Here is a 27,180-nt window from a genome sequence, read left to right on the forward strand (position 1 = left end):
CAGAGCACGGTAGCTCTGCAGTTCTGGTGGGGCTGGTGTTGGGCCTCCTGCTACCTGCTCTAAGTGATGAACACCCCTCAGTCCCCATTGCCAGCTGTCTTTTCCAAGGTAGGAGGCTGAAGATCAAGGGGCATACAGGCAGACCTGGGGCTGAGGGGGGCAGCGTAAGACAAGCAAGGGGCTTTTCCTCTACCAAGGTTCTCAAATATTTCCATAAAAATTGCAAAGTATGCCTGCAGGCACTGGCATTCAGCAGAGCTGTTTAAGACACCCCTGCAGCAAGGAAATTGAACTAAGAGCACCACAGGCATTCCTGGTGCTGGGAACCATGACTACAAAAGGCTGCCCAGGGTCTGAGTGCTTTGAGCCAGGTGGGAGGGGATCTGCCCTAAGGACATAAGGCATGCTGGCCATGCCCTAGCAGCCTGGTCACAACTTTCCTCTTCACAGAGCAGGGAGTTAGGACATGGAGGTGGTGAGAATTGAACCCAGCTCAAATTAATAGTCATATGGACCCAAGTACCTGCTCACTGGCCTCACTGGTGCCTCCTTTTCTTCCTAGGCAGAGAGGGCAGGAAGAGGTGGCAATTACATTTTCTTTGCCCAGAAAACTGGCAGGTGTGGTGGGGCTGAGCCCTCTGAGTTACCATCTGAACCAGATAGTTCCAGGAAGTCCCTTCCTTGCCTGGAACCAGCAGGGCAGGCGACGTGGGAGTTATTAATTCTTTATTAGGATTCAGGTTTCAAACAAGGTAGAAGGCAGTGGCAAGAGGAGTTCAGGTAGGGGGATGATGAGGGAACACCAGACTTGGCTAGCTGGGCCACTGCCAGAAGCCAAATGGGAACCCTGGGCTGGAAGGGGCGTGGAGAGGGATGGACAGGGGCCGGCCTAGAGGAGCAGACGGGGGTCAGCGGATGGTGTATCGGACATAGGGAACCTCGACATCCTCGCCGCTCTCGTCGTTACAGCACAGCTCAAGCACCAGCGCCCGCACGTGGCGGCCCAGTTTTCGCTTCGACACACGGCTCACAATCTCTGTCATCCTGGGGACAGGGGGATGGGAGCATAGGGTCAGGAGGGCAGAAAGCAAGAGAGGACGGGCAGGTAGGTGGGGGCAGTGAACTGGAGTGGGACAGCTGGATGTTGAGGTTCCCCAACCCATACAGGGCCTCCCCCCAGCTTGGCCAGTGGCCAACTCACGGCTGATCCAACCGTTCCTTGAGCTTGGCAGCTGGCATGAAGAAGGAATAGAGCATGGACACGCCCTGGGACAGCATGGTGATCTCTAATTTGTGCTCTGTCTGGAGAGGGACGGGGAACAGCAGGGTCATGGGGGTGGAGAGGCCAGCAAGTCACCTTGCACACCTCGCCCCCCAAGGTGGGGTGAGAGAGAGAGGGAGGGGCCTTACCTTAAAGTAGTCGAGGAACTGTTTGAGGGTCATCTCGTCACCATTAGGCTGCAGTCCTTGTACCTCAAAGCGATCCCACAGTGTCCACTCTTGGTTATAGTACTGCAGGACAAAGAGGGGAGTGTAAGATGGAGACCATCCCAGAGGGTCCAGCCCCCATCTGTCTCCATCCCCCTCACCCCCATGCAGACGTGTTCAGTCAGATCACAATCCTCTTTTGTTCGAAATCCTCTTGTGGCTCCCATCTCACCCCAAGCACTGAAATTGTTTTCTTCTCATCTCCTACTCTCCTCAGTCTCACACTCACTCCATGGACTTTGAATTCCTCCAACTTGCCAGGCACACCCCTATCTTGGTACCCTTTTAAGAACTGGTCCCTCTGCCTGGAATGTGTCCCCACTCACCACCAAGCCTGCTCGGTTTGCCCCCTCACATTCTCCAATTCTGATCTCAAGTGTCATCTTTTCAGCAAGGCCTTTTCTGACCATCCCACACAAAATCTCAAACACATCCCCTTGCCCCCTGGTATTCTCAAGTCCTCTTTATCTTTTTGAGATGGAGTTTTGCTCTTGTTGCCCAGGTTAGAGTGCAATGGCACGATCTCGGCTCACTGCAACCTCCGCCTCCCAGGTTTAAGTCATTCTCCTGCCTCAGCTTCCCGAGTAGCTGGGATTACAGGTGCCCACCACCATGCCCAGCTAATTTTTTGTATTTTCAGTAGAGACAAGGTTTCATCATGTTGACCAGGCTGGTCTCGAACTCCTGACCTCAGGTGATCCATGTGCCCCGGCCTCCCAAAGTGCTGGGATTATAGGCGTGAGCCACCGCGCCTGGCCTCTTTTTATCCTTTTTTGATTCCAAGATCATTTAATAGGTTATTTATATCATCTACTTGAGGAACATAACTTAGAAGAGTACCTGCACACAACAGGTGCTCAATAAATAGTTGAGTGAATTCATGAATGAAGCAAGCAAAGCACATAAGTGTAGGAAGCATCCAATAAATTTTGGCTGCCATTATTGTGTAGTTAATAATACTAATAATCTCCCAGGGCACAATTCAAATATCCCATCTTTTCGCATGTACTCAAACAATATGATTAATGAATAAACGAAAAAGGATGCATAAAAAGGGTAGGTACACATAGACAGAAACCCTCACCTGGTGACAGGGTATGACGTGAATTAGAACCAGAATCTACAGACATACCCCACCCAAACCCCACTTCTGATGCGGGCCCCCACCTGGTGACGTGGTGCGGCAAGGGGTTCAGAGAAACCGAAGAAAGGCAGGGCCAAGTTGAGGAAACCATTCTTGTAGGAGTCAAGCTGTCGGTGCCCCTGCACAACCTTGTACAGCTCCAGACACACAAGGCCAACCACGGCTGCTGTGGTCGTGGCAATGGCTGGGATGATCTTCCCCGCAATCAGCTTGCTCTGAGAGACAGGAAGGGACAAAAAATGGTGGTAGTTAAGTACAAGAGCCTCAGGGTCTATAGAGGGGCTGAGTGTGGGTAACTCAAACCTGGAGGAGTGTGGAACATCAGGTCTAGATTCCCCTCACCTTGTGCCGGTCTGCAGGAGGAATGTCATAGTTTTCTGCCCGGAGGTTGGATGCAGCCACGATGAAATCCATATGAAAGTTGCTGTCATCATCCTGTTATGAGTGGGGAGGGTGTGAAGGGGCAGTGGGGAGAGGATCAGTTAAAGAAAATGTGTATCCTCCACTGCAACTGCCTGATGGACTCTCCCAGATCACAAAGGGATGGCTGGGAACACCTACTCATTCAGAGCCATGTGGCAGGCCCACGATCTGATCCCCACAAAGGCCCAGGGCTGTCTCCAGATACTCCTCCTGTTTTTCTCCAGCCTGTCTATGCTTTGCCCATCCTCCCTTCCCTGTCCTGGGCCCCCACCCTGTACCTTCTCAAAGTCAATGGGGTACATCTTGAATCCAGGGAGCTTGTCGGGGCTGGGCAGAGTAGCTTTGAGCTCCTCTAGACGACTGTCATCTGCATGAAGAGAGGGACACTGTCAGCCCTTTAGATCCCAGGCTAAGGTCTGAGGTGGAAATGGGAGCCCAGTGTGGGGCAAAAGGTATTCAGGTAGAAAAAGGATTTGGAAAGGAGAGACATCCTGGGAGAGAAAAAGGGCAAGGAGGAGAGGTAGAGAAGAACAGAATACAAACCTGAAAAACACAGAGAAAGAACTGAGGCTATCAAGAACGATCTCTCTAGAGACACTAAGGAATGGAAATGAAAGTGTTAGGAGAAAGTGGAGATGGAGAGATCAAGATGGGAAACGTAAAGATCTTGGGAAGAATGATGTAGAGCGAGATGGGGGAACACAGAGGATACAGGGAGGAAAAGGGGAGTAAAAAAGATATATGGAGGGGAAGTTGGGGGGAATGTACAGATGTGGACATAGAGGAAAGATATGGGGGGAGATGGAGAAGATATAAAAGGGGAGAGTGGGGGTATACAGAGGGTGAGACAGGTGGGAGGAGAAATATATGAAGGTGATGAGAGATATGGAAGGAAAGATTGGAAGACGTACATAGAGGAATATGAAGGAGTAGATATTTCAGAAGGAAGATGGGGACCATGGAAGGGGAAATGGGAGGAGATCTGTGGAGAGGAAGAGGGATGAGATATAACGAAGGTAAACGTAGGGAGCATTACAGAGCTACAGATGCATTATATACAGAAGGGAGGAGTGGTGAAAAAATATGTAGATGGGGTGGGGCGGGGGTGTCAGCAAACCGCAGCCCCAAACTATGGAGGGTGAAGATGCATAGAGAAACATGGGGATAGATGTACAGATGGGGGCAGATCTGGAAGGAGACAAGGCAGGAAGGTATCACGGGAGAGAGACCACTGGTAGAGATCATACGTCTTAGATGAACAGATCAAGAAGAAAGAACAAAACTAAGGGAAATACACAGAGCAAGAGTAAAACAGCAAGTTCTCCTGCGGGCCAGAGAGTGGAGAGGAGGAGGGAGGGAGACAATTTGCCCCAACCTACCCTCTTCATGTCAAAGGGAGGCTCAAAGGAAGGTGTGGGTAAACCTCAGGCCTGGGGTCACAGAGCAGAGCAGAGCCAGGGGTAGAGGACTGGTGGGGAGGCTAGACTAGGCCGGGGACATTTGGGGGTGACTACTGGCCAACTGGCCAAACACCCTCACCAACAGAGGCATTGGCGCTCTGCAGCTCCTGGTCAGAAACATGGATCTTGACGCCAGACTTGGGGGTGAATTCGGGGACCTGCACAGACTGCAGGAGTGTGGCCACAGCAGCTCGGTCCTGAGAGCCTGTCAGCCCGTAGGTCTGGGCAAACAGGTTGGCAGCAGCCATCACATAGTCCAGATGCAGGGGCTAGGAGAAGGCAGGGCAGGGAAGGGTGAGCACATCAGCCTTCGAGTGGGGAGCCACCACCTCCTTCCCACCTACTCACCCTCCACCTGACCCCAGAAGACCCTAGAGAGGAGACTTACGTTGTTGACATCAAAGGTGAGCGGGTGTGGACAGCGTTTGGGCCCAGACCAGAAAGGGGCTCCTGAGCTTGTGAGCTAAGGGATAGAGAGATTTTTGAGAACAGGACCTGAGAGTGAAGGCCTCTCTGACAATCTTGGCACTTCACCTAGGCCCCAGAGGTGCCCCCAACTCACTATCTCGGGTTGGGCACTCGATGGGGACTGGAGCCAATCACAAAATACCCCAACTGTAGGGTCCCACAGGTTGAACCACAGATCTGGCTGAGAGAACTACCACCAATCCCTGGGTAGTCATTTTGTGCTAGACAGCCCATCATTTAACAAACTCATGGATTACCAGGCATTGTACTAACTTCATATGAATAAATACCAGTTAATCCTCCCCAAACCCCCCATGACGTAGATCACTATTATTTCTACTTCACAGACGAGGAAACTGAGGTACAGAAAGAAGTTACGTGATTTGTTCAAGTAGAGTTTGGATTTGAACCCAAACCCGTATTGATTCCTGTGCACTTAACTCCAGAATTTCTCCCCCATAACCCCTACAGCCCTGACTGGGAATCAGGTATGACGCAGCCCACACCACAGTCAGGGTAAACAGCAACCAAGCCTCTTTGCTCAAAGGAACTAGGGTAAGGAAAAAGCAGGTTAGGGTCAATCACTCTTCTCAGATCCCCATGCCTCAGGGCACCTGCCACAGCTGGACTCCGCAGTGGGAGAACCCACACTGCAGGCTCCCATTTCAGGGAAATACATTCTGTCAAATGGACCCAACAACTGGGCTTTACCTGGTCAGGAGGGAAGTTGTGCAGCAGCTGCCGGATGTTGTTTGAGTACTGGGTGTGCCAGTGGTGGCAGGCCCAGGTCACGCAGTCAGCCCAGGTCTGTGGTCGCTGCAGCACCAGGCTGCGCTGCACAGCCTCCAGCACTTCTAAGGGCTGGGTGCCTGCCAACCGTAGTGTTCGCTCCACAAACTTGGGGTCTCTATCAGGAATCGAAGAGGACAGAGGACAGGATTACACGTCAGCCTCAGGAGTGGGCTCCAGAGCAATCTTATTTTCTCCATGGAAAACTAGTCCCGACCCCAAACAATACGAGGCCTGAGCAGCCACTCATTCATGTGAAAAGTGTGCCTGGTGCCAAGTGTTACTGTGATGAGGAAAGCGGGCGGGATGCCTTGGCTGGTGGACAAGGATAGGGCGAGAGGGCACTGGAGTTACTCACGTGAGGTACTGGTTGACATTTTCTGCTGGCTGCTTGAAGAGGCCTTCAAACTCATCCCGAGCCCACTGCAGACATAGCAAACAGATTACATGTGGCCACAGTTGACAAAATGGGTTTCCGCAGGCATTATTAGAAGGACCATCAGTGAATAAAGCAAGTACAAGGCTCACAGTTACTCTGGAAGTGGGGAAGCTCCCCAGCCTTCCCCATTTCCCCACCTCAATTGAAAAACCAGGCCAGGTGCAGTAGCTCACACCTGTAATCCCAGCACTTTGGGAGGCTAAGGTGGGTGGATCACCTGAGGTCAAGGGTTCGAGACCAGCCTGACCAACATGATGAAACCCCATCTCTACTAAAAATACAAAAATTAGCCGGGCATGGTGGCAGACGCCTGTAATCCTAGCTACTCGGGAGGTTGAGGCAGAGGAATCGCTTGAACCCGGGAAGCGGAGGTTGCAGTGACCCGAGATCATGCCATTGCACTCCAGCCTGGGTGACAGAGCAAGACTCCATCTCAAAAAAAAAAAAAGAAAAAAAAAAAAAAAAAAGGAAAAACCAATGAACTTGATTTGGGCAGTGGTTACAATAGTGCTGTGTATATGGAAAACTGTTTTGTTTTGTTTGAGACAAAGTCTCACTCTGTCACCCAAGCTGGAGTGCAGTGGCGCAATCACGGCTCATAGCAGCCTTGACCTCCCAGGTTGAAACAATCCTCCCACCTCAGCCTCCCGAGTGGCTGGGACCACAGGCACATGCCACCACACCTGGCTCATTTTTAAGATTTGTTGGCCGGGCGCGGTGGCTCAAGCCTGTAATCCCAGCACTTTGGGAGGCCGAGACGGGCGGATCACGAGGTCAGGAGATCGAGACCATCCTGGCTAACAAGGTGAAACCCCGTCTCTACTAAAAAATACAAAAAACTAGCCGGGCGAAGTGGCGGGCGCCTGTGGTCCCAGCTACTCGGGAGGCTGAGGCAGGAGAATGGCGTGAACCCGGGAGGCGGAGCTTGCAGTGAGCTGAGATCCGGCCACCGCACTCCAGCCTGGGCGACAGAGCCAGACTCAGTCTCAAAAAAAAAAAAAAAAAAAAAAAAAAAAAAAAAAGTTTGTTGTAGAGACAAGGTCTTGCTATGTTGCCCAGGCCGGTCTTGAACTCCTGGGCTCAAACAAACCTCACTCCTTGGCCTCCTGAGTGCTGAGATTGTAGGTGTGAGCCGCCAAGCCCAGCCTAAAAATGTATTAAGATCTGCGTACCAGGCCGGGCGAGGTGGCTCACGCCTGTAATCCCAGTACTTTGGGAGGCTGAGGCGGGTGGATCACCTGAGTCAAGAGTTCAAGACCAGCCTGACCAACATGGTGAAACCCTGTCTCTACTAAAAATACAAAAATTAGCCGGGTGTGGTGGCAGATGCCTGTAATTCCAGCTACTTGGGAGGCTGAGGCAGGAGAATCGCTTGAACCTGGGAGGCAGAGGTTGCAGTGAGCCGAGACTGCGCCACTGCACTACAACCTGGGCAACGTGAGCAAAACTCCACCTCAAAAAAAAAAAAAAAAAAAAACCAAAAAAAAACAAAACAAAAACTGTGTACTTTATTCTAGATATGTTATGCCTCCATAAAAAAGAAAAACTTCAACTAAGTGTATCTTACCACAATTTTTTAAAAAAGAAAAAACTCAGACCAAACCAAAAATGATCCCTATCCAGGCCCTGAGGACTCGGCAGAAAACAAGACAGAGGCTGGATACAGGGGCTCACACATGTAATCCCAGCACTTTCGGAGGCTGAGGTAGGTGGATCACTTGAGCCCAAGAGTTTGCAACCAGCCTGGTCAACGTTAACAGGCGCACGTGCGCGCACACACACTTCCCAGGAGCCGAAGGTTGCAGTGAGCTATGATTGTGCCAATGCACCCCAGCCTGAGTGACAGAATGAGACCCTGTCTCAAAAAATAAAATAGCAAACAAGACAGATGTTCTGGCCTCTGAGAGTTCCTAGGACAGTTCGCAGTCATTAGCGAGGTGGTTTGGAGTGTACAGATGTGAGAAATTCATGTTCAGATTCCAGCTATGCCACGTATTACCTAGTTTTGTGACTTCAGGCACACAGGATAACATCTTTACCTCTGTGCTTCATCTCTAGAACAGATGTTACAACAGTGATACCTACTTCATGGGGTTGCTAGGAAGAAATGAGCAAATACGTATATATTTAAAGCTTCGTTAAAACAGTGCCAGGCACACGGTAAATGCCAAGTGGTTCACAACTGTCCTGTGAGGTAGATGCTACTGTCATTCCCATTTTACAGAACAGGAATCTGAGGCACAGAGAGGTCACACATGACCTAGTAAGACTGTGGTGGGTGCACAAATACAAACATACCCACTCTGGAACTGCAGTGTCAGAAGGGAGAAAGTGACAGATGGAACTGGTTTTTTTTTTTCCCCTTCCCTATTTTGTTCCCACCCTCATACTCCTACTATTCTAAATGGTTTGGCCTCAAACACTGCACTAAGAATTATTCTGACAGCACAATGGTAATCCCTAGGTTCTCTTTCTTGGCCTAGGTGGTAGTCACTTGTGTGTTCACTTTGTAAAACTTCAGCTAGATCAAGCTTGTCTAACCTGTGGCCCGTATGCGGCCCAGGATGACTTTGAATACTGCCCAACACAAATTTGTAAATTTTCTTAAGACATTATGAGATTTATGCACGGATCTTTTTTTCTTTTATTTTTTCAGCTTATCAGCTATCGTTAGTGTTAGTATATTTTATGTGTGACCCAAGATAATTCTTGCAATATGGCCCAGGGAAGTCAAATGATTGGACACCCCTGAGCTAGATAATATGTGCACTGTTCTGTAGGTACATGCACCACACACACAGAATCATCCTGACAAACCAGCTGTTAAACTCATTTTAAGTAACAGCTGGGGAAAACCCGAATATGGACTATTAGAGACAAATAAATAACTGGAAGAGATGGTAAGAATGATTGTTAATTTTGTTGAGCATGAAAGTGACGTTTCTGTTAGATAGAAGTAGTTCTCAATTGGGAGTGATGTGGCACCCCTGGGGACATCTGGCAATGTCTGGAGACATTTTAGATGTCATGATGGAGGGGGAGTGCTATTGACATAAGAAGTCAGGAATGCTGAGAAACATCCTACAGTGCACAGGGCATCCCCTCTCCCATAACAAAGAAGTAACCAGCCCCAAATGTCAGTAGTGCTGAAGCTAAGAAACCCTGTTCTATAGCAACATATCTTCACTTGGCAGAGGCACTGAAATAGTAGGGGAGTAAAGGCTGTAATGTCCGTGACACATTTAAGCACAAAGAAGAAAAATCTATATACATCTAAGAAGAAAATGTGGCAAAACATTAAGAATTGCTAAATTTAGGTGAGGAATGGTATTTGAGTATTCATCATAATATTCTTAATATTTGTCTATGTGTTGAAAAAAATTCAAAGTAAAAGTGAAAAAAGAATGAGTCATTCTAGAAACCCAGGCTGCTTGGTGGGAAGAGAGGGAGGGAGGTTTGGAGAAAAGGTACATCTTACGCTTAGGCATGCAACATCTGAAGGCAAGGCAAGGGCCTGGGGGCAGAGAGGCAGCGGCCTGGCCAGATGCCCGGCCTCTTTCCCTTCTCCCACAGCTTATCACCTGCAGGGTGTGCTCGATGGCATTAGGGAAGTTCTTCAGGGTACAGATGGGGATGGACTTCTCAGGTGGGTCCTGGCTGGAACTGTACGACTCTGTCAGGAAGGGGATCACCACCTGCACGTTGCCTTTGGTGCCCAGTGTGCCTGACTCCAGCAGTGGCTTCCGGTAGTAGACGCAGCGGCGGTCCATGTACATGCCTGCGGGGAGGACAAAGCGACAGCCGGGAAAGGAACATTAGGAGAGGACAGGAAGACAGACACCCCTCTTGGTATATACACACCGAAACACACACAACTTTGCCCTTGACCACTTCACCCGCCTCCAAACTCACGGGCATCCACGTTGTCCAGGGCATTGGCCACGCCATCTAGGTTTTGGAAAAAATCGTCATCATAGATGCGCTCTGTGTCAGGACCCACACGGTTCTGGTGGCTTGTCACCCGGATATGTGGATTCATCTGGCGCACAGCTGCAGCGGCCGTGTCAGACTTTAACTTCTAAAGGGTTAAGAAAGTGCAGTTCCAGGGTGGGGACGGGGGAACAGAGCTCACTTATCTGTTCATTCACCCAACAAACATCTTTTTTTTTTTTTGAGACAGGGTCTCTCTCCATCACACAGGCTGGAGTGCAGTGGCGTGATCACAGCTCACTGCAGCCTCAACTTCCCAGGCTCCAGCCATCCTCCCACTTCAGCCTCCCAAGTAGCTGGGACCACAGGTGTGCACCACCATGCGTGGCTAATTTTTGTATTTTTGGTAGAGACAGGGTTTTGTCATGCTGCCCAGGCTGGTCTTGAACTCCTGAGCTCAAAGACCTCGGCCCCACGAAGAGCTGGGATTACAGGCGTGAGCCACCACACCTGGCCCAAACATCTATAAAGGGTTGCCTGCCTGAGACGGATTTACTTAATGCTGGGGAAGACCCAGGCCCTGAGTTAGGTGGCTAGCAGGAGAGACGGTCTGTGACAATGCCACATGGCCAGGATGATGACGCATGTGGCAGGGGATCAGTGGAAAGGGAAGCTGTGGACAGGAACAGACTGGAGACAATGGGCCAGACATCTGTTCTTTCATCTAACACCTACTATTTTTTCAGGTAATAGCACCCAGGATTGACGTAGACTCCCCCAACCAGCACCAGGATGCTAGCGCACAGACAAGCAGGATCCTTTCAAAGCCCAAGGTGGGCCACATCCCTCCTCTGCTCAGAATCCTCCCCTGGATCCCACCTCCACTTACCGTAAAATGAGTTGGCTCCCTGACCCTCCCACCTCAGGATCTTTGCGTGGGCTCTTCCGCAGCAGAAGGCGCTCTAGTCCCTCATATCCTTGAGGTCTCTGCAGAACTCAGGCCTTCCTTAACGTTAACACTGTCATCAATACTACAAACCATTCTCCCTGACACCCTGACTTCCCTTGTCTGGTTTTTGTTGTTTCCTTTGAGGAGCACTCATCACCGACATTAACTATATACCTCACGATCGTATTGTGTCTATTGTTTGCTGTCCGTTCCCCTCCCCTTTCAGGAATCTTGTTTTATTCCTTGGTATATCCCCAATACCTAAAACAGTACCTCAGTAACTATTTGGTGAATAAATGAAATGAATGAAAGGGGGAATAAATCCTGGGTAAGCAAAAATGACATTGTTCCCTACAGAAGGCTTCTCAGAGATCCCTGCATAACCAACCCAGTTTCCATATGGGCAGAGAAGTGTAAGCCTAGGAGACTGAAACTGCAACCCTTGGAAAGGCCTGCTTCCAAGGTCCACCCTTGGCTGGAGTCTGGGAACTTGGAATTCGGGAAGAATCCCACCACTCCCTACCTGATATCAGTGGTTCACTGTGCCTAAACTGTTCATGCAAACAATACAGTTTATGCTGAACACCTTTCCTTCTGGGAGTCTGGAAATTTTGGTATGTGCCAGGAAGGGGGCGCCTACATGACCAGTCCTAAGTAAAAGAGATGGTGCTGAGTCTAACAAGCTTCCCTGATTGGCAACATTTCACGATGGTGCTGAGTCTAACAAGCTTCCCTGGTTGGCAACATTTCACATCTTGTTACACCTTGTTGCTGTTAGTTCTGTAGTTACTGTTGCTACTGGGGAAATAAAGGCCGCCTTGTTTAACTCCCACAGGGAGAAGACTCCTAGAAACTTGTATCTGGCTCCCCCAGACTTCACCCCACCAGCCTTTTCCCTTTGCTGATTTTGGTCTGTTTCCTTTTGCTGTAATAAATTGTAGCCACAAGCACGACTATATGCTAAGTCCCATGAGTTCTCTTGGTGAATTGAGCTTGAGAGTGGTTTTGAGGACCCCAGATACACTGTCCCAACCAGCACTAAGGTCAAGGCAAAAACAAAAAAAACAAAAAAAAACAAACAAGATACAGAAGCTGGGAAAGGCTTCTGGCCGAGGTGGAAAGATCTCTGACAGAAAGAATGGGAACAAGAAAAAGGAGGGGCGAGCTGAGGTGGCTCACGCCTGTAATCCCAGCACTTTGGGAGGCTGAAGCAGGCGGATCACCTGAGGTCGGGAATTCAAGACCAGCCTGACCAACATGGAGAGACCCTGTCTCTACTTAAAAACCAAAATTAGCCGGGCATGGCGGCGCATGCCTGTAATCCCAGCTACTCAGGAGGCTGAGGCAGGAGAATCGCTTGAACCCAGGAGGCAGAGGTTGTGGTGGGCCAGAGATCATGCCACTGCACTCCAGCCTGGGCAACAAGAGCAAAACTCTGTCTCAAGAAAAAAAAAAAAAAAAAAAAAAAAAAAAGGAGGAAAGTGAGATGACAAAGCCCCACCTCCTACCCTACTCACCGTGACATCCCAGGGCCGGAAAAGAAACTGTCGATTCAGATTTGACTTCTCAATGGTGTCCATGTCTGTAACGATGATTTCTCCACCCTCCCTGCAGCCCAACCCAATCATGGCAAAGTTCTTGAGCAGCTCACAGCCAATGGCCCCCGCACCCACCTAAGAGGCAACCAAGAAGACAGGCAGAGGCTGGTCAGGGTGATGCAGGTTAGTGTGAGGCTACCCATCACCCCTCACTCCCCTGAGAGATGGGGAGAGGGGCTAACACCACATCTTCAGGTTCCAGGACTCTAAGAAATGACACACAGTCGTGTGAGGAAGGAGGAACCAGAGCGGGAAACGAGGGATGCACTGGGCTTCCCTTCAAGATAAGGAGAATGGCAAAGGGAATGCCTCACAGGTTGCGTTGAAATGCTGAAGGAAGCCCCAGGGCAGATGGTCAGAGGCCAAGATGAGGGGAGCAGGCATCCAAGGGGACCACTCACCAGGAAATACTTCTGCTTGCCCAGCTTCTCTTGCAGGTCTGAGCCAAACACAGCCACTTGCCCATCATAACGGTTCTGGCGCTAAGGAATGCAAAGGGAGGAGGGTCAGAGAGAGGCCTCCCCAGAAATGCCCCCAATGATGCCCTCCCCACAGGTCCCACCCACATACTGGGAGGCACTTGTCCTCCGTGAGGGCCTCTTTGTCCTCAGGGAGACACTCAAGGGCATCAAAGTATAGCCACTGCATGATGGGCATGAACTTCCCGGAGCAGGCCTGGAGAGGGGAAGGGAGAGAGGGGGTGGTCAGTGGTTAACAGGGGCCTGACACAGAGGGCAAGTGACGGAGTCAGGGAGGCACCTGGCCCACCCCAATCCTGCCTCTCCCAACCCATGCTGACCTTCATGACTTCCTGGGCAGCCAGGCCCCCAATGAAGGCGTTTATGGGTGCCAGATCCCCAGCAGCCACATATGCCAACTTCCGGATGAGGTCCTCGTCCAGGTTCTCTTGCTGCACTGCTGGCAGGGCTCGAGCATTCACAGCCTGTGCTAAGGCCACCAGTTCTGTTGCATCCTCCTGGTGGGCCAGAAAGAACCAAAAGAGGATCTGTCAGGCCACAATGAGGGCAGGGAGTGTGGATAGGCAGAAGCATGGTGGGCCTTCAGTGCCAGGCATGTCTGCATTGGCTGGCTCGCCTACCCACCCACCTCATTGCGGGGCCGAGGTGGCCGGCCATGCTGAGCACAGAAGTGGTGCAGGGCCTGGAAGCCAATGTGCAGCTGGGCAGGGTGAGAAAACTTGGCGAAGTCCGTCATCACAAAGTCAGGTTCTGCCAGTGAGGCCAGCAAGGATTTCTGTGGCGGGGGAAGGGGGAGGTCATCAGAACCAGAAGAGAGGAATGGAGAACTAGGGAATGCCTAGAACTACCCCACATAGCCACTGTTCCCACTGACACACTCACAAAGCTAATCTTCTTAGGTACTTTGACCTGACTGACGATGCCTCCACGGATATAGTCGGAGAAGTTGGAGGTGTCACAGATGCTAAAGGTATAAGGACCTATAGAGGGCAGGAAGAGAGCTATCAGTCTACCCATTCTCCCTAAAATCCACAACCCCTGCAAGATAAGGAACCTCCTGCCCCGACTCAGCTCAGACATCAGACGCCATCTCCCCTCTGCTCCAGGCTCCACATGGACATCAGAAAACATCTCTCCTGTGCCCCAGACCCAGCTCAGACCCTGTGAGACCCTATGTCCCTGGCTCCAAGTCTACATGGGAAGACCTTATCTGCTTCCCATCCAAATCAGCTCACACACAAGTAGATCCTCTGACCTGCCCTGTTCAAACACCAGAGACCTTTTCCCCCTCAGCTCAGATACCAGGGACACATTCTCCCAGGAATAGCTCGAACACAGCACCTCTCCCCCATGCCCACCAGCTCTTATTGGACCCCACGGGATTCTGTCTGTAGTTCATCTTAAACAACAGGATGTGTCTCCCCAATCTGAACCAAGGGCCATGTCTCCTCCCTTCAACTCCCCAGCCAGAACCCAGGAACATATCTCCTAGCTCCCCTCTGCTTCCCCCATAGTCCCAGCTCACCCAGGACTTTGATCTCCATGGGCTGATTTCCGTTGAGTTCAACCATGCCCTGTACTTCTGAAAAGGAGACAAAGTCCCCACTTTCAAACCCGTGTCGGGCCTCATCCAGGCAGGTAACCACACCAGGGTTGTCCTGGTTAAAGGAAGAGTGAGTCTCAGAAACAGGCCCAGGGTACCAGGAGCGGACAGGAAGGACTACCACAGCCCACCTGCCCGCCAGGAACCCTAGGGCTGGTCTCCTTACCTTGGTAACCATAGAAACCATAGCACTGAGCGGCTGCTCCCCGTTGGAATCTGTGAGGATCATTTCCTCTCCAAAGTCACAGAAGAGCTGCCTGTAGAGGGAAGCAATAGGGCTGATGCCCGTGTCCCATGCACAAACAGGCCCCACAGGTCCCTCAAGATGTAGTGAAAACTTGCTGAGCAAACTCAGCCTATCACTGCTGAGATGTAAGATGGTACTTGTGCCACATGAGGAGAGATGAACACAAAGAACCCAAAATCTGGGTAGCTGAGGAGGGACGAGGGCAGGGAGAGCTTAGAGGTCTTGGCCTGGGCCTGGTAGGAGTTGGAGGAAAAGGGGACAGGGAGCGGGGTGGGCCGCCACTCACCCAAACAGGCCCCTTGTGTCTGCCACCACCAGCTTGATGCCACGGCTGTGACAGAACTCACCCACTCGCAGCTGGTCCTCCAGGGGGGTGTTGGTGAGCACCACCACCTGTGGAGAGATGGAGGCTCAGGCCCAGCATTGGGGTGAAGAGGAGAAAATGGTGGAGGGCTGATGTCAAGGACTCAGGCAGTCCTCAAGGCAGACACATCCAGGCTTTGCTGGGTCAGCCTCTTTCACAAACACACAGCACCTACTGTGCATCAGACTCTGTGGGGGTCAAAAATGAACTCCTAGACTATACCAGGAAAGGTGAAGAGGTAGCTGGGAGGACAGAGTTTGGAGAAGAGCTGACTCATTTATTTGACAAACACCCGCTGCTGTCTGCTTGCCATGCCCTGTAAGACACTGGAGTAAAACTCTGTCTCCAGTCAAAGTCTGAGCTCACTCCTACCACACCCACCTGCTTCCAATTCCCAAGACAATGCCTGCTCCGCATGATCTTTGGGATTTTGCTCTCTGCCTGAATGTCCATCCTTCCCCACCAGGGTGAGCTCCTACTCCTCCATCCGGATTTAGCTGCAGTGCCCTGGCAACCCAGGGCCAACTCTCAGCTTCCAGAGCACCTCTTTCTGGCCTGGACTTTTTAATTAACAAACACCTATCCAGTTCTTATGTGCCAGCTGCAATTCCACGTGTTTAACCCTCACAAAAAGTCCATGAAGTCAGTGCTGCTACCACGCACTGACTACAAACAGGAAAACTAAGGTACAGGAGATGAAGCAACCTGCTTGAAGTCACACTACCAAGGCTGGAGGCCCGCAGCAAGGCAGTATGGCTCCCTCCACAGTCTGTGCCCACAACCACTATGCCGTACTGTCTGTACACATCTTCCCCACTTGAAAAGGCAGGGCCAGGCCGGGCGCGGTGGCTCACACCTGTAATCCCAGCACTTTGGCAGGCTGAGGCAGGCGGATCACAATGTCAGGAGATCGAGACCACCTTGGCTAACATGGTGAAACCCCGTCTCTACTAAGAATACCAAAAAAAAAAAAAATTAGCCAGGTGTGGTGGCAGGCGCCTGTAGTCCCAGCTACTTGGGAGGCTGAGGCAGGAGAATGGCGTGAACCCAGGAGGCATAGCTTGCAGTGAGCCGAGACCGTGCCACTGCATTCCAGCCTGGGCGACAGAGCAAGACTCGGTCTCAAAAAAAGAACAGAACAGAACAGAAAAGGCAGAGCCAGGGGCTAACTGCTGCCTGCATACTCTAGTCCCCCAGCACAAAACCTAGGATTCAGGCCGACCCAGTAAATCAATATTGAACACCACTGAACAAACCAGAGATGGGCTGTGAGAGAACTGGGCAGAAGGCTGGGTGGTACCCCCAAGATACCTGGAAACCACTAAGGAAGTCCTCAACGAGGGGTCCAGTGTAGGCAGTGACAGGCACATAGCTGTTGAGCTCAGCAAGGCGGGGCTGTGATACCTGGGCCCGGTTTTTACCGATGTCCTCCTCCCGCAGGTAGAACTGTAAGGGTGTGCAGTAGGGAAAAAAGGTGAAATGGCCGAGGCACCGGGAACAGTGGTGCCTCGGGAAAGGGGAGAGGGGGAAGGGTGCTAGGAAGAGGTACCTGGGAGGAAAGATCAGCCCACTGGGCAGTGCCCTGGTCATGTAGGGTGACAGCCTTGACCCCACCAAGGATGATGTTCTTAGCGATCTCCACGCCCAGGCCCCGCAGGCCTGATACCAGGACACTGGATGTCTGGAGCCGCTTCATTGCCTCATGGCCCAACACATACCTGCCAGGTTAGGGGGTACTCTAGGTCAGGGCCTGCCCCACCCAACCCTATCCTCTCAATGTCCCATTCCACACCCCTCGGCCCAGCCTTGGCCCCACTTACAGCTGCCGGGAGTAAAGGCCCTCGTCTATGTCTGCTTCACTGCCGTTCTTGGCCATTCCCTAGGGATAGAGGGAAAGAACAAGTTCAGGGAGACACACAGGAGTGGAGCATGGATAGACAGACAGTGATACAGAAGACTTTCCCACCCACCACTTCGTCTGCCAGTCTCCAGGGAGAGGACACTCACGTTGGTTGGTACCGAGGGCACTTCGGACAACACGGACTGGGCAGGGGAGCAGTTAGAACCCGGCTTTGGATCAGGCCCGGACACGCGACGTTTCTTGGACAGCGGCGAGCTGGACATCTGGAGGAAAAAAAGGAGGACAGAGGTGACCCTGGGGCACATGGGTACCGTTTTTCTGTTTGTTAGTAGCAACTGTGGGGGAAGGGAAGACAAGTATTAGTACCCCAATTTTACAGCAAAAAGGGGACAGGCACAGAAAGGTGAGGACTTGCCCAGGGTAACACAGTGGTCAGAGCTAAGATCTGAACCCAGGTGGTCTGATTTGCAAATCCACACTGCTGACCACTAAGCCATTTGCTTCTTCCCAGCACAGGACAATGAGGGAGAGACTCCAATCCTGGAGTGAAAGGAATGACAAGAATGTACTTGTGCAGAGATCAGGGGAAAAGATGTGGATTCAGGACAGACCTGGTTTCAAATCTTGAGCCTGCCACTAACAGTAATAATTAACCACCGTGGGCCTCAGTTTTCTCACCTGTGAAACAGGGGTGATAATACCACTTACCTTCCCCATGGGGTTATCGAGATGATAAATAACACAGAGCACAGAACCTGGCACAGAGTAGGTAGGCAGTAACAAGCAGCCATTCTCCTCTCCCTTAATCCCAGGGACGGCGGCGGGGGGGGGGGGGAGTGCAGGAGGGAAGTGAGGCTTGGACATCCATCAGGGTGGCATGATGGCAGGAGCAGTAACTTGCTGAGAACCCAGTCCCCAGAGGGGCTCAGGGAGGGAAGTTTTATAAAGCCCAACCCTGCCCCTAGCTTTGGGAGGGGAAAACCGACACAGACCAATAAAAGAGGTTGCAGAAAGAGAGAAAACAAACACATCCCAAGCCTCATCTGCATGTGGACTCCCTTAAACAGGTTAACCACAATGATAAATGAGTATTAGACTTATTAGGAGTCCTCCCCGTGCCAGATGCCATAGTAAGCACTTCTCTAAGCCTTGTCTCACTGTGACCTCAGGGCACTCCTGTGGGGTTTGGACTGCTGTCAATAATACCCCCCAACTTTAAAGTGAAGGAAAAGAATTCACTCGGGGACGTTTGGTGACCAAGGTTCCCACACAGTAGCTGAGCTGGGACCAGACCAGGATCTGCTGACTCTGGAGCCCAAGCTGCTTCCTCGTGTTATCACGTTTCATCCCCTCCATGACCCTGACCCAGCAAGGCAGAGTTTAGGACAAATGAGAAAACGTGAGCTCACGCGGTCAAGTAACTCGCCCAGGGTCAACTGCTAGGTCCCAGAGACAGAACAATACAGCCTGCTGTGGAAGTGAAATCTGGTGGTGCGGGTGACTGGGTCCAGATGTTGGAGATGGGAGGACCCAGCGTCACTTCCCCTCACCCCCAGTGCTCCTCTAGGCACTGAGTCTTCCGTTCACACAAGTCCTCCTACACTGAGACTTTTATGACACTAAGTATCCCAGTGTACCTAAGATTCCATCTTGGCACCTGTCACTAGCACCAACCACAATGACAAGAGCTCCCTACTATCTACCAAGAGCATACTGCATGTCAATCAAAGAGGAAAGGGCTTTGTCTAATCTTAACAATCCCCATGACCCAGATAACCCTATGCCCAAATCACAAATGAGAAAACAAAGGCTCAGAGAACCCCATTCACTCGCCCAGAGGCATGCAGCTGGTGGGGGACTGTTTGCCAAACGCCCCTGGGCTCAGGGCCCAGTCCAGAGGACTAAGAAATGGGAGATGAGGGGAGGCAGGAGGCTAGTTGGAGCCCCTGAGATAGCCAGGTGAATTGCTTGGAATGCTAAGAGCCAACCTAGGTAGCAAGAGACTTGGTGAGTTAGTAGAGACAAAGGCGAACCATATTTTCCATTTACTGACTCTCTGACTGACCTGGGTTAGAGATCTCATTTCCTCTGAGCCTCATTTTCTCCAAAAGCTGGGACAAACGAAACTGTCTTCAAGGGGCTGCTGGCAGGGTTAAAGAAGCCAAGGTCTGTGGTCAGAACTCACTGACCTGAGGATATGAGTTCCTCCCTGGGCACCTGTAGTGGCCTCCATTACTTAGTTATCTCCTTGCCTTGTCATTGGTCAGTTTGTTCGGGACACGCCATTTCCTCACTCCGTAAATTAGAGATGATCCAGGGCCAGAGAGCACTTTAACTTCTAGACATTTCCCCTCTGGATCCCTAGTGCAGGCAGCAAGGGTCTAAGAAGTTTCAGATGATTGTTCAACTGGATTTCGACTGCAAAGGTCTGGAACAGCCCTGTCTCAAAGCAAGCAGGAGTCTGGGACAGAAACTCTGGATAGGAGCTAAAGATCCCCCACCCCCAGCAGAAAAACAATCTACACCCTTCCTCCCTCAACATTTGCTCAGGCCCCCACTATAACATACACACTGTGAACTGTTTGGCAAAGCTGAGCTGCGGCTTAGTTTCTAAACATACCTGAGTCTCCAAACTGAAGATTTTCAAGCGTAAGCATTCTCTATTCTCAAACCAGAGGGTTTGAGGGAGGAGTCTTGGAGGTGTGAGAGGAGGCAGGTTAGCAGCATGGAGAAGCTAGGGCATAGAGAAGGGGGGCTGGAGCATGTCAAGCTTTCCGGGAGGGGTTAACTGAGAAGTCCATGGGAACGTGAGAGGAAAATCAGGAAGTGGGTGTCTAAGAGCAAGGAGGCTCTGAGGCAAATGGGAAAGGAGATGTTAGAAGTCCTGGGAGGGAAGGGACTAGGCTAGGGTGTTAGGAAAAGACTCAAATTTCGGATCTCTGGAAAAGGATCTTTTAGAGAAAGGCTGAAAAATTGCAGTGGAGGCCCCCAGAGGCTGCAAAGAGGTAGGAGGACAGTTGCTGGGCCCCATGGAAGCTGCAAAGGGAATGGGTGGGGGATTCTAGAGTCTGAGGAGGCAGCAGGAAGACGTTGGGGTCTGGGGGGAGGGGTAGTCTCCATCAGGAGGATGTTGAGGCTCTGGAGGTCTCTGGAGACAGATGCTGGTAGCAGAGAGAAATCTTTAACCAAAAATAATAGATAGGGACATGCAAGAGGAGAGCTGTATCTGACATTCCTACTACGGAGTCCCAGGAGGCTGTGAGGGTGGATGGTGAGGGGCTGGGAGAGGTTTCTAATGGAACACAAAAGCCCTGTGTCAATCTCTGACAGGACATGCTAGGTATCACAGCTGCTCTGAGGGGGTGGAAAAGGGAAGCTGGGCCCAGATAGTTCAGGCCTTAAAAAGGTTAGTAAGCAAACACTGGCTAGGTCCCCAAATGGGGTTGGGTTTCTCTGACCAATTATGTAGGACCCCATGGAGGCGCTGAAGGTAGATGCTAAGAAGAGGGTTTTCTACTGCGGTAGAAAACAAGAGGGCCATGGCCGGGCGCAGTTACTCACGCCTGTAATGCCAGCACTTTAGGAGGCCGAGGCGGTGGATCACCTGAGGTCAGGAGTTCGAGACCAGCCTGGGCAATATGGTGAAACCCCATCTCTACTAAAAATACAAAAATTTAGCCAGGCGTGGTGGTGCATGCCTGTAATCCCAGCTACTCGGGAGGCTGAGGCAGGAGAATCGCTTGAAGCAGGGAGGTGGAGGTTACAGTGAGCCGAGATGGTGCCACTGCACTCCAGCCTGGAGGACACAGTGAAACAACTCCATCTCAAAAAAAAAAAAAAAAGAAAGAAGAAAGAAAACAAGAGGGCCTGTGGGTGGAAGGGACATCTGACAATGATCCTGGGGTCCAAGGAGTCTGAAAGCAGAAGCTGAAAACCCCTGACTGCAGACATTAGGGACCTTGAAAGTATCTGAGGGCAGATTCTGAGGCCTGATGTGAGGATAAGAGATCTTTGAAAAAAGCAGCTAGAACCCGGGTTGTCTTTTGACGGCAGAGGCTGGGTCTAGGGTGGGGTAGGGGAGGCGAGTCTCTGATGGAAGGGGCTAGAAGCCAACCGGGACTGCAAGAGCAGATGCTCGCAGGGGCTCTTTGATGGAGGATTATGTATCCAAACAGTTCCTCCCTGGTATCTGGTGCACCGGAAGGCTCTGGGGGTTCAAGGTGTCTGATGGGGAAGATGCTGAGGCCTCTCAGTAGTCTCTGAATACTGGGAGTACGAAAAGCAAGAAATTCCGTAAAAGTAGAGAAAGTGTCAAAGGACGGAGTCTAGGAATTGAAGTCTCTCAAGGCAGATGCTAAGAGGGGTCTCTGAGTAGAAATACTGGGCAGAGTCTCTGATGAAAGACGCTAGGGCCAGGGTGGGGTTAGGAGACCTGAGGTGCGGCGAAGAGGGTTCCCCGACACAAAGGCCAGGCCCAAATGGCCTTTCACAGGGTCTAGTACCCCTGGAAGCTCTGAGCGTGGCTAACATGTGTGTGGGATGGGGGGTCTGAAGGAAAATGTAAACGAGGACTCTCTTACAGAGATAAAGAGCCTATGGACCCCTTCCAGGTCTAGCCTGTCTTGGGAGCCTTGAGGGCAAATACTGAGAGGCTAGGAGGTGTCTCAAAGGAGATTCTGGGGCAGGTCTTTAATGGCATTCAATGGTGAGAAGCTCTGATCAGCAATGCTGATCCCCGTAAATCTCTATCGGAGACTGGGGAGAGTTCTGATCTGAGATACAAGGATCGGGACGGAGTCAGGTCCCACACTAGAGATGTTGGGCATGAGTCTCTAAAAGCACATCGTGGGGGTCCGACTCCAAGGTCAGATTTTGGAACTAGAGGGATCCGGGGTGGTCCTGGCCGGGGAAAGTCGGCCCCGCCCCAGGCTCTGCTCCCCCTCCCTACTCCGCTGATTCCTGGCGCCCGAGTCACCGCGGCCCGCCCCGACAGCAGCGTGGCTCAGGCCCTTCCAGTGCCTCCCCGAAACCCCTGCCCCGGGCGAGGCGCAGTGAAAGGACGTTTTTTACCAATGCCGGTTCCCCGGGTCGCGCCGCCGCCAACTCCTCAAGGAGCCGAAGCCAAGCCCGGCCGCCACCCTCCTCCTTCTCCTCCTCCCCGCCGCCTGGGCCGCCTAGAATCGCCGCTGCCGCCTTCTCCTCCCCCGGCCGCTGTGGCTGTGGTTGTCCCTGCCACCTCCTTCAGCCGAGCCGCCGACACAAGATGGCTGCCGCTGAGCCTGGGGCCGGAACAAAACCTTGGTCCCCACCCCCAGAAACCCGGATGCAAGCGGGCCGCGCCTACTTATGAATCATGCATAAAGTTCCCGGTCCGGTTGCGATTCATTCGGTTAGAAGTGGAACAGTACCACCTGGTGGGCATTGTGGCAGTAACAACGAAAACAGGTAAAACAGAGGCCACGCCTCATGGAATGTGAATAATGAATGGTTGCAGCCAGGCTGTCATGAAAGCGAAGAAAAACCATTAAGGTCACGCTTCCTGATTATAAGTTATGCATAAAGTTGAGTGGTTGGTAGACTAACAACCAGCAACCCGACAGCAGATATTAAAACATGGAAGTCACACACCTCCATTCATGAATAATGATGATCTTGCAGGGGCCCGGAATCCAAGGAGACCCAGGCCACAACTTACTCATGAATAATGCATGAGACCCAGTGGGTTGGAATAAAAGGAGCACGCCCACCTATTGCTGCACCTAATACACTATAAGCAGGGAAATGGGGCTACTGCAGAGAAAACACACTCTCCCAGGTTCTGAATAATGAATTATGCTGCTGCAGTAGCTCAACCTGGAAACTCAAGAGAGGTCAAGAAAGGTTCCACCCAATTTATGAATTATGCATAAGGCGAAGAAACACCCAAGACTGCCCTACCCAGCAAATAGAGATTACGATGCTATAGCCAAGGCAAAGTGAGCACGCCTTCCTGTTCATGAATAATGAAAGATGTCACTGCAGTGCCACCAGAAAACCCAGGGGAAGTGTTCTCTCTGCCCCTGCCTCCTCTCCCCACATCTCCCTCCATTCTCCCCGCCTCAGGAACAAGGGCTGCCTTAGTCCAATCAAACCCAAACTCATTACATGTCTTTGGCAGGTGCCTCAGTTTTCACAACTGCAAAATGAGGATAGTAACACAGCCCATCCACCTCACAGAGATGTGTTATTATGAAAATCAGATCACGCCTGTAATCCCAGCACTTTGGGAGGCCGAGGCGAGTGGATCACCTGAGGTCAGGAATTCGAGACCAGTCTGGCCAAGATGGTGAAATCCTGTTTCTACTAAAAACACAAAAATTAGCTGGGCGTGGTGGCGGGCGCCTTTAATCCCAGCTACTGGGGAGGCTGAGGCAGGAGAATCCCTTGAACTCGGGAAGCAGAGGTTGCAGTCAGCCGAGATCGTGCCCATTGCACTCCAGCTTGGGCGACAAGAGTGAAACTCCGTCTCAAAAAAAAAAAGAAAATCAGAGAATATAAATTATGGGATGAGTCTTAGAACATTGCTGGCACAAGGCACTGTTAAATTTTTAAAACATTATATATTAATATAAAGGTAATATGTTAAGATATGTAAATATATATTTACATTAATATAAAATTAGTTATGAATACTCAGCCACAAGAGAAACCCCCAACTTGGGCCACTGCTTCCCCATCCATAAAATAGGAATAACAACAGCAACTTACCTTGAGATGGAGTTTAAATGAAGAAATATGTAGAAAGGGCTTAGACCAATGCCTGGCACATACTGTTATATTAGTAGTAGTACTATTAAACGGCGGCGCGGGGGAGTGGGGAGGGGAGACATTATGGCATCTGGTTAAGACTACAGATTGCGGAACTAGACCCCAATTTGAATCCCGGCCCAGCCACTCACTGATTGTGTGACCTTAGGCAAATTACTTAGCCTTCCTGTGCCCCAGTTTCCTTATCTATAAAGTGGGGGTAATAATAACCTACCTCCTAGGATTGTCGTGAAGATTAAATGCGCTAAGTAGCTAAACGAGTGTAAGCTAATCTTATCATTATCCTCCTACCCATTATTCAGGCTTACAAAACGATTTGCCAAAGATCACACAACTGGAAAGGATCGATGGGATTTGAATCCAGAGCCCCGGCTGATTATCTGAGATTACCAGGCCATAAGAAATGAACAATGTAGGAGGCCTCATCCCTTCGCTAGACGCCAGGTTTTAACTCCGGTACCAGTAAGGGAAAGCTAACCGCGGATCATGCAGATAAAGCTGCAAAAGCCACGCTCCTCATGAATTAAGCACGGAACCCCTAGAAAAGCACTGAAAACTCAGAGTGCTACTTAACTTTTGCGAATCATCAATGAACTCTCCTTTGCGCAGCAGACTTCAGAACGCCCCTTCAGCACGCTGATCCGCCCCTCGTGAATAACTCACAAGCCGATACCTTCCCTTCTGCGGACCAGGTGCGAAAGAGGCAAAAAACTGCCTCCTACCACAGCCCCACCTCCTTATGAATAATGAATAAAGCCGCGACCAAACGAAGGCCGGGTGGCGCCGCGTCGGCTCAGGAAGAGCTGGGCTCCGGCGTCCCTTCCCTAGCCTGAGCTGGGAGGCTCCTCTCCCTAGAAACATCTGGACCCCCGACGTGTCCAGTCTCGCAGTCCTGAGCCTCCAGGCGCGGGGAGGACCTCATCACAGAGCCAGAGGTCACAAAGGCCTGACACCTCCACTATGCCACGTCGGTCCCGATTGTTCTCACTGTCACCAGGACCCCGTCCCGAAACAAGCCCTCCCCCAGTCCCGCCTTGACTTTAGTAACCTCAAACTTTGCTTCTCCCCTTGAAGAATAACCCAAATCCTGCTCCACGGACAAGGGTGCCCATACACGGACCCTAAGAATCTCCCCAAAGCCCCCCAAACACTGTCTCCGAGGGGTACTCCCCAAAACAGACTCCCAAATCCCACCCCAAAGTCCCCAAACGGCACCCCCTAAGGGTCTCCTCAAAAGTAGACGCCCCCTAAATATCACCCCGGGCCTGGAGGCTCCAAATACGCCCATGAGGAGATCCCCGAAGTTGGGATTAGGGAAGCACCCTCCTCCAAATGCTGTCCAGAGGCTTGGGGGCACGGTGCTCCAGCTCACCCCCTGTGCCGGGCGGAAGCCTCGCCTTCCTGCCAAAGATGAGCTGAAGCCACGGGGCAACGGAAGAGCAAACCACCTCCGTCGTACAAGAGAAGCCAGAGTTTGCGCGGAGCTCGGAAGCGCGGGGCCTCGGAGAGCCCCGGGTCTGGGATGTACCACAGATGCTCTGCTAGAGGGGCGTCGGTCCCTGCTCCCGCGTCGCTGGTGCCCGTTTCAGACCCAGATGCCCCTACAGGTTGTAGTACGGCCCAAATGCGCGCGGCATGCTGGGGGTGGTAGTCCTGTCTGGCCAGTGCCTGGTGCACGTGGTGGGCATCAGGGTCCAGAATATGGGAAAATGTAAGCCTGGGCTATGGAATGCCGGAGCCGTGCTCTGTAGGGTGGGAAAAGGAAACGGAATGTGTAGGTGCCTCCACATGGAAAGACACACCCATCCTACAGATGGGGAGACCGAGACTCAGGTGGCCAAAATAGTTCATTTGACATGGGCCAGGTGCTGGAAATTCTTCTTTGAGCTCATGGAGCTGACATTCTAGCAAGAGACACAGACCGTAAACATAACAATAAGTGAAATTATAGTTTCACATACAAATCCGTATTATAATAGATATCTGTGACTATACACAGTAATATAAATTATGTCTATACAATCATGTGCTGCATTACATTTCGGTCAACGGTCCTATAACACAGAACATTTTACTGTTATCTTTTCCATGTTTACATATATTACCATAGTAGAGACAAGATTTCGCCATGTCGGCCAGACTGGACTCGAACTCCTGAGCTCAGGCGATACGGCTTGCTCGGCCTCCCAAAGTGCCGGGATCACAGGCGTGAGCCGCCGCACCCGGCAAAATTCTTCAGCCTTTTAATAAATGGAGTCTTGGCCGGGCGCGGTAGCTCACGCCTATAATCCCATCACTTTGGCAGGCCGAGGCAGGATGATTGCTTGAGCCCAGGAGTTCAATACCAGCCTGGGCAACAAAGTGAGACACCCCCACCCCCCACCCCCCGCCACACACACCACCACCACCACCACCACCAGGAAAATAGACAAAGGAGAGGGAGCGGGAGGGTGGAAGAGAGGGTTGTACTATTTTGCATTGCCTCCAGCAATGTATGAGAGTGCCTCTTCCTTCGAAGCTTCACCGAGGATATGGCTTTTTTTTTTTTTTTTTTTTGAGACAGAGTCTCGCTCTGTCGCCCAGGCTGGAGCGCAGTGGCCAGATCTCAGCTCACTGCAAGCTCCGCCTCCCGGGTTCACGCCATTCTCCTGCCTCAGCCTCCCGAGTAGCTGGGACTACAGGCGCCCACCACCTCGCCCGGCTAATTTTCTTGTATTTTTAGTAGAGACGGGGTTTCACCGTGTTAGCCAGGATGGTCTCGATCTCCTGACCTCGTGATCCACCCGTCTCGGCCTCCCAAAGTGCTGGGATTACAGGCTTGAGCCACCGCGCCCGGCCAACACTAGCTTCTTAAAATAGACATCTTTTCTTTTTTCTAATATCTAGAAAAACTTTAATAAGAAAGGAATTAACTTAAAGGAATCCTTGGGAGTTTGGTAGAATGCATTTAGAAAAACCATCTGGGCCAGGCAAGGTGGCTCACGCCTGTAATCCCAACACTTTGGGAGGCTAAGGCGGGTGGATGACCTAAGGTCAGGAGTTCAAGACCAGCTGGCCAACATAGCGAAACCCCATCTCTACTAAGAATACAAAAAATTCACTGGGTGTGGTGGTGCACACCTGTAGTCCCA

The 27,180-nt window shown here is 51.4% G+C and overlaps 1 protein-coding gene across 9 annotated transcripts; it reads right to left on the minus strand.

Moving 5' to 3' along the window:
• Positions 1-709: 709 nt before the first annotated feature.
• On the minus strand, positions 710-25,670 carry UBA1 (ubiquitin like modifier activating enzyme 1). Of its 9 annotated transcripts, none has more exons than XM_017953793.3 (27): positions 22,313-22,830; positions 19,308-19,382; positions 17,389-17,505; positions 17,202-17,260; positions 16,931-17,099; positions 16,693-16,827; positions 15,304-15,410; positions 14,937-15,027; positions 14,693-14,825; positions 14,050-14,147; positions 13,796-13,942; positions 13,488-13,664; positions 13,259-13,363; positions 13,090-13,170; positions 12,608-12,763; positions 10,124-10,289; positions 9,793-9,989; positions 6,131-6,195; positions 5,695-5,890; positions 4,904-4,978; positions 4,595-4,784; positions 3,334-3,422; positions 2,975-3,067; positions 2,656-2,847; positions 1,411-1,512; positions 1,202-1,302; positions 710-1,044 (listed from the first exon to the last, which is right to left on the minus strand). In XM_017953793.3, the coding sequence occupies exons 2-27, from the start codon at positions 19,323-19,325 to the stop codon at positions 909-911; spliced, it is 3,195 nt and encodes a 1,064-aa protein (XP_017809282.1). In that variant the 5' UTR covers positions 19,326-19,382; positions 22,313-22,830; the 3' UTR covers positions 710-908. The 9 variants fall into 9 exon arrangements, with proteins under 9 accessions (XP_017809282.1, XP_017809281.1, XP_009195754.1 ...); XM_017953792.3 differs by having other exon boundaries at positions 19,308-19,385; XM_009197490.3 differs by lacking the exon at positions 19,308-19,382 and adding an exon at positions 19,863-19,976.
• Between the last annotated feature and the right edge of the window lie 1,510 nt (positions 25,671-27,180).

This window comes from Papio anubis, chromosome X (genome assembly GCF_008728515.1).
Source record: "Papio anubis isolate 15944 chromosome X, Panubis1.0, whole genome shotgun sequence".
NCBI classification, from domain to species: domain Eukaryota; kingdom Metazoa; phylum Chordata; class Mammalia; order Primates; family Cercopithecidae; genus Papio; species Papio anubis.

Coding starts and splice junctions, on each gene's coding strand:
- UBA1 (XM_017953793.3), bottom strand. Junction 14,148..14,692: donor CATGGAGATCAAAGTCCTGG/GTGAGCTGGGAC, acceptor TGCCCTCTATAG/GTCCTTATACCTTTAGCATC. Junction 1,045..1,201: donor AAGGAACGGTTGGATCAGCC/GTGAGTTGGCCA, acceptor CCCTGTCCCCAG/GATGACAGAGATTGTGAGCC.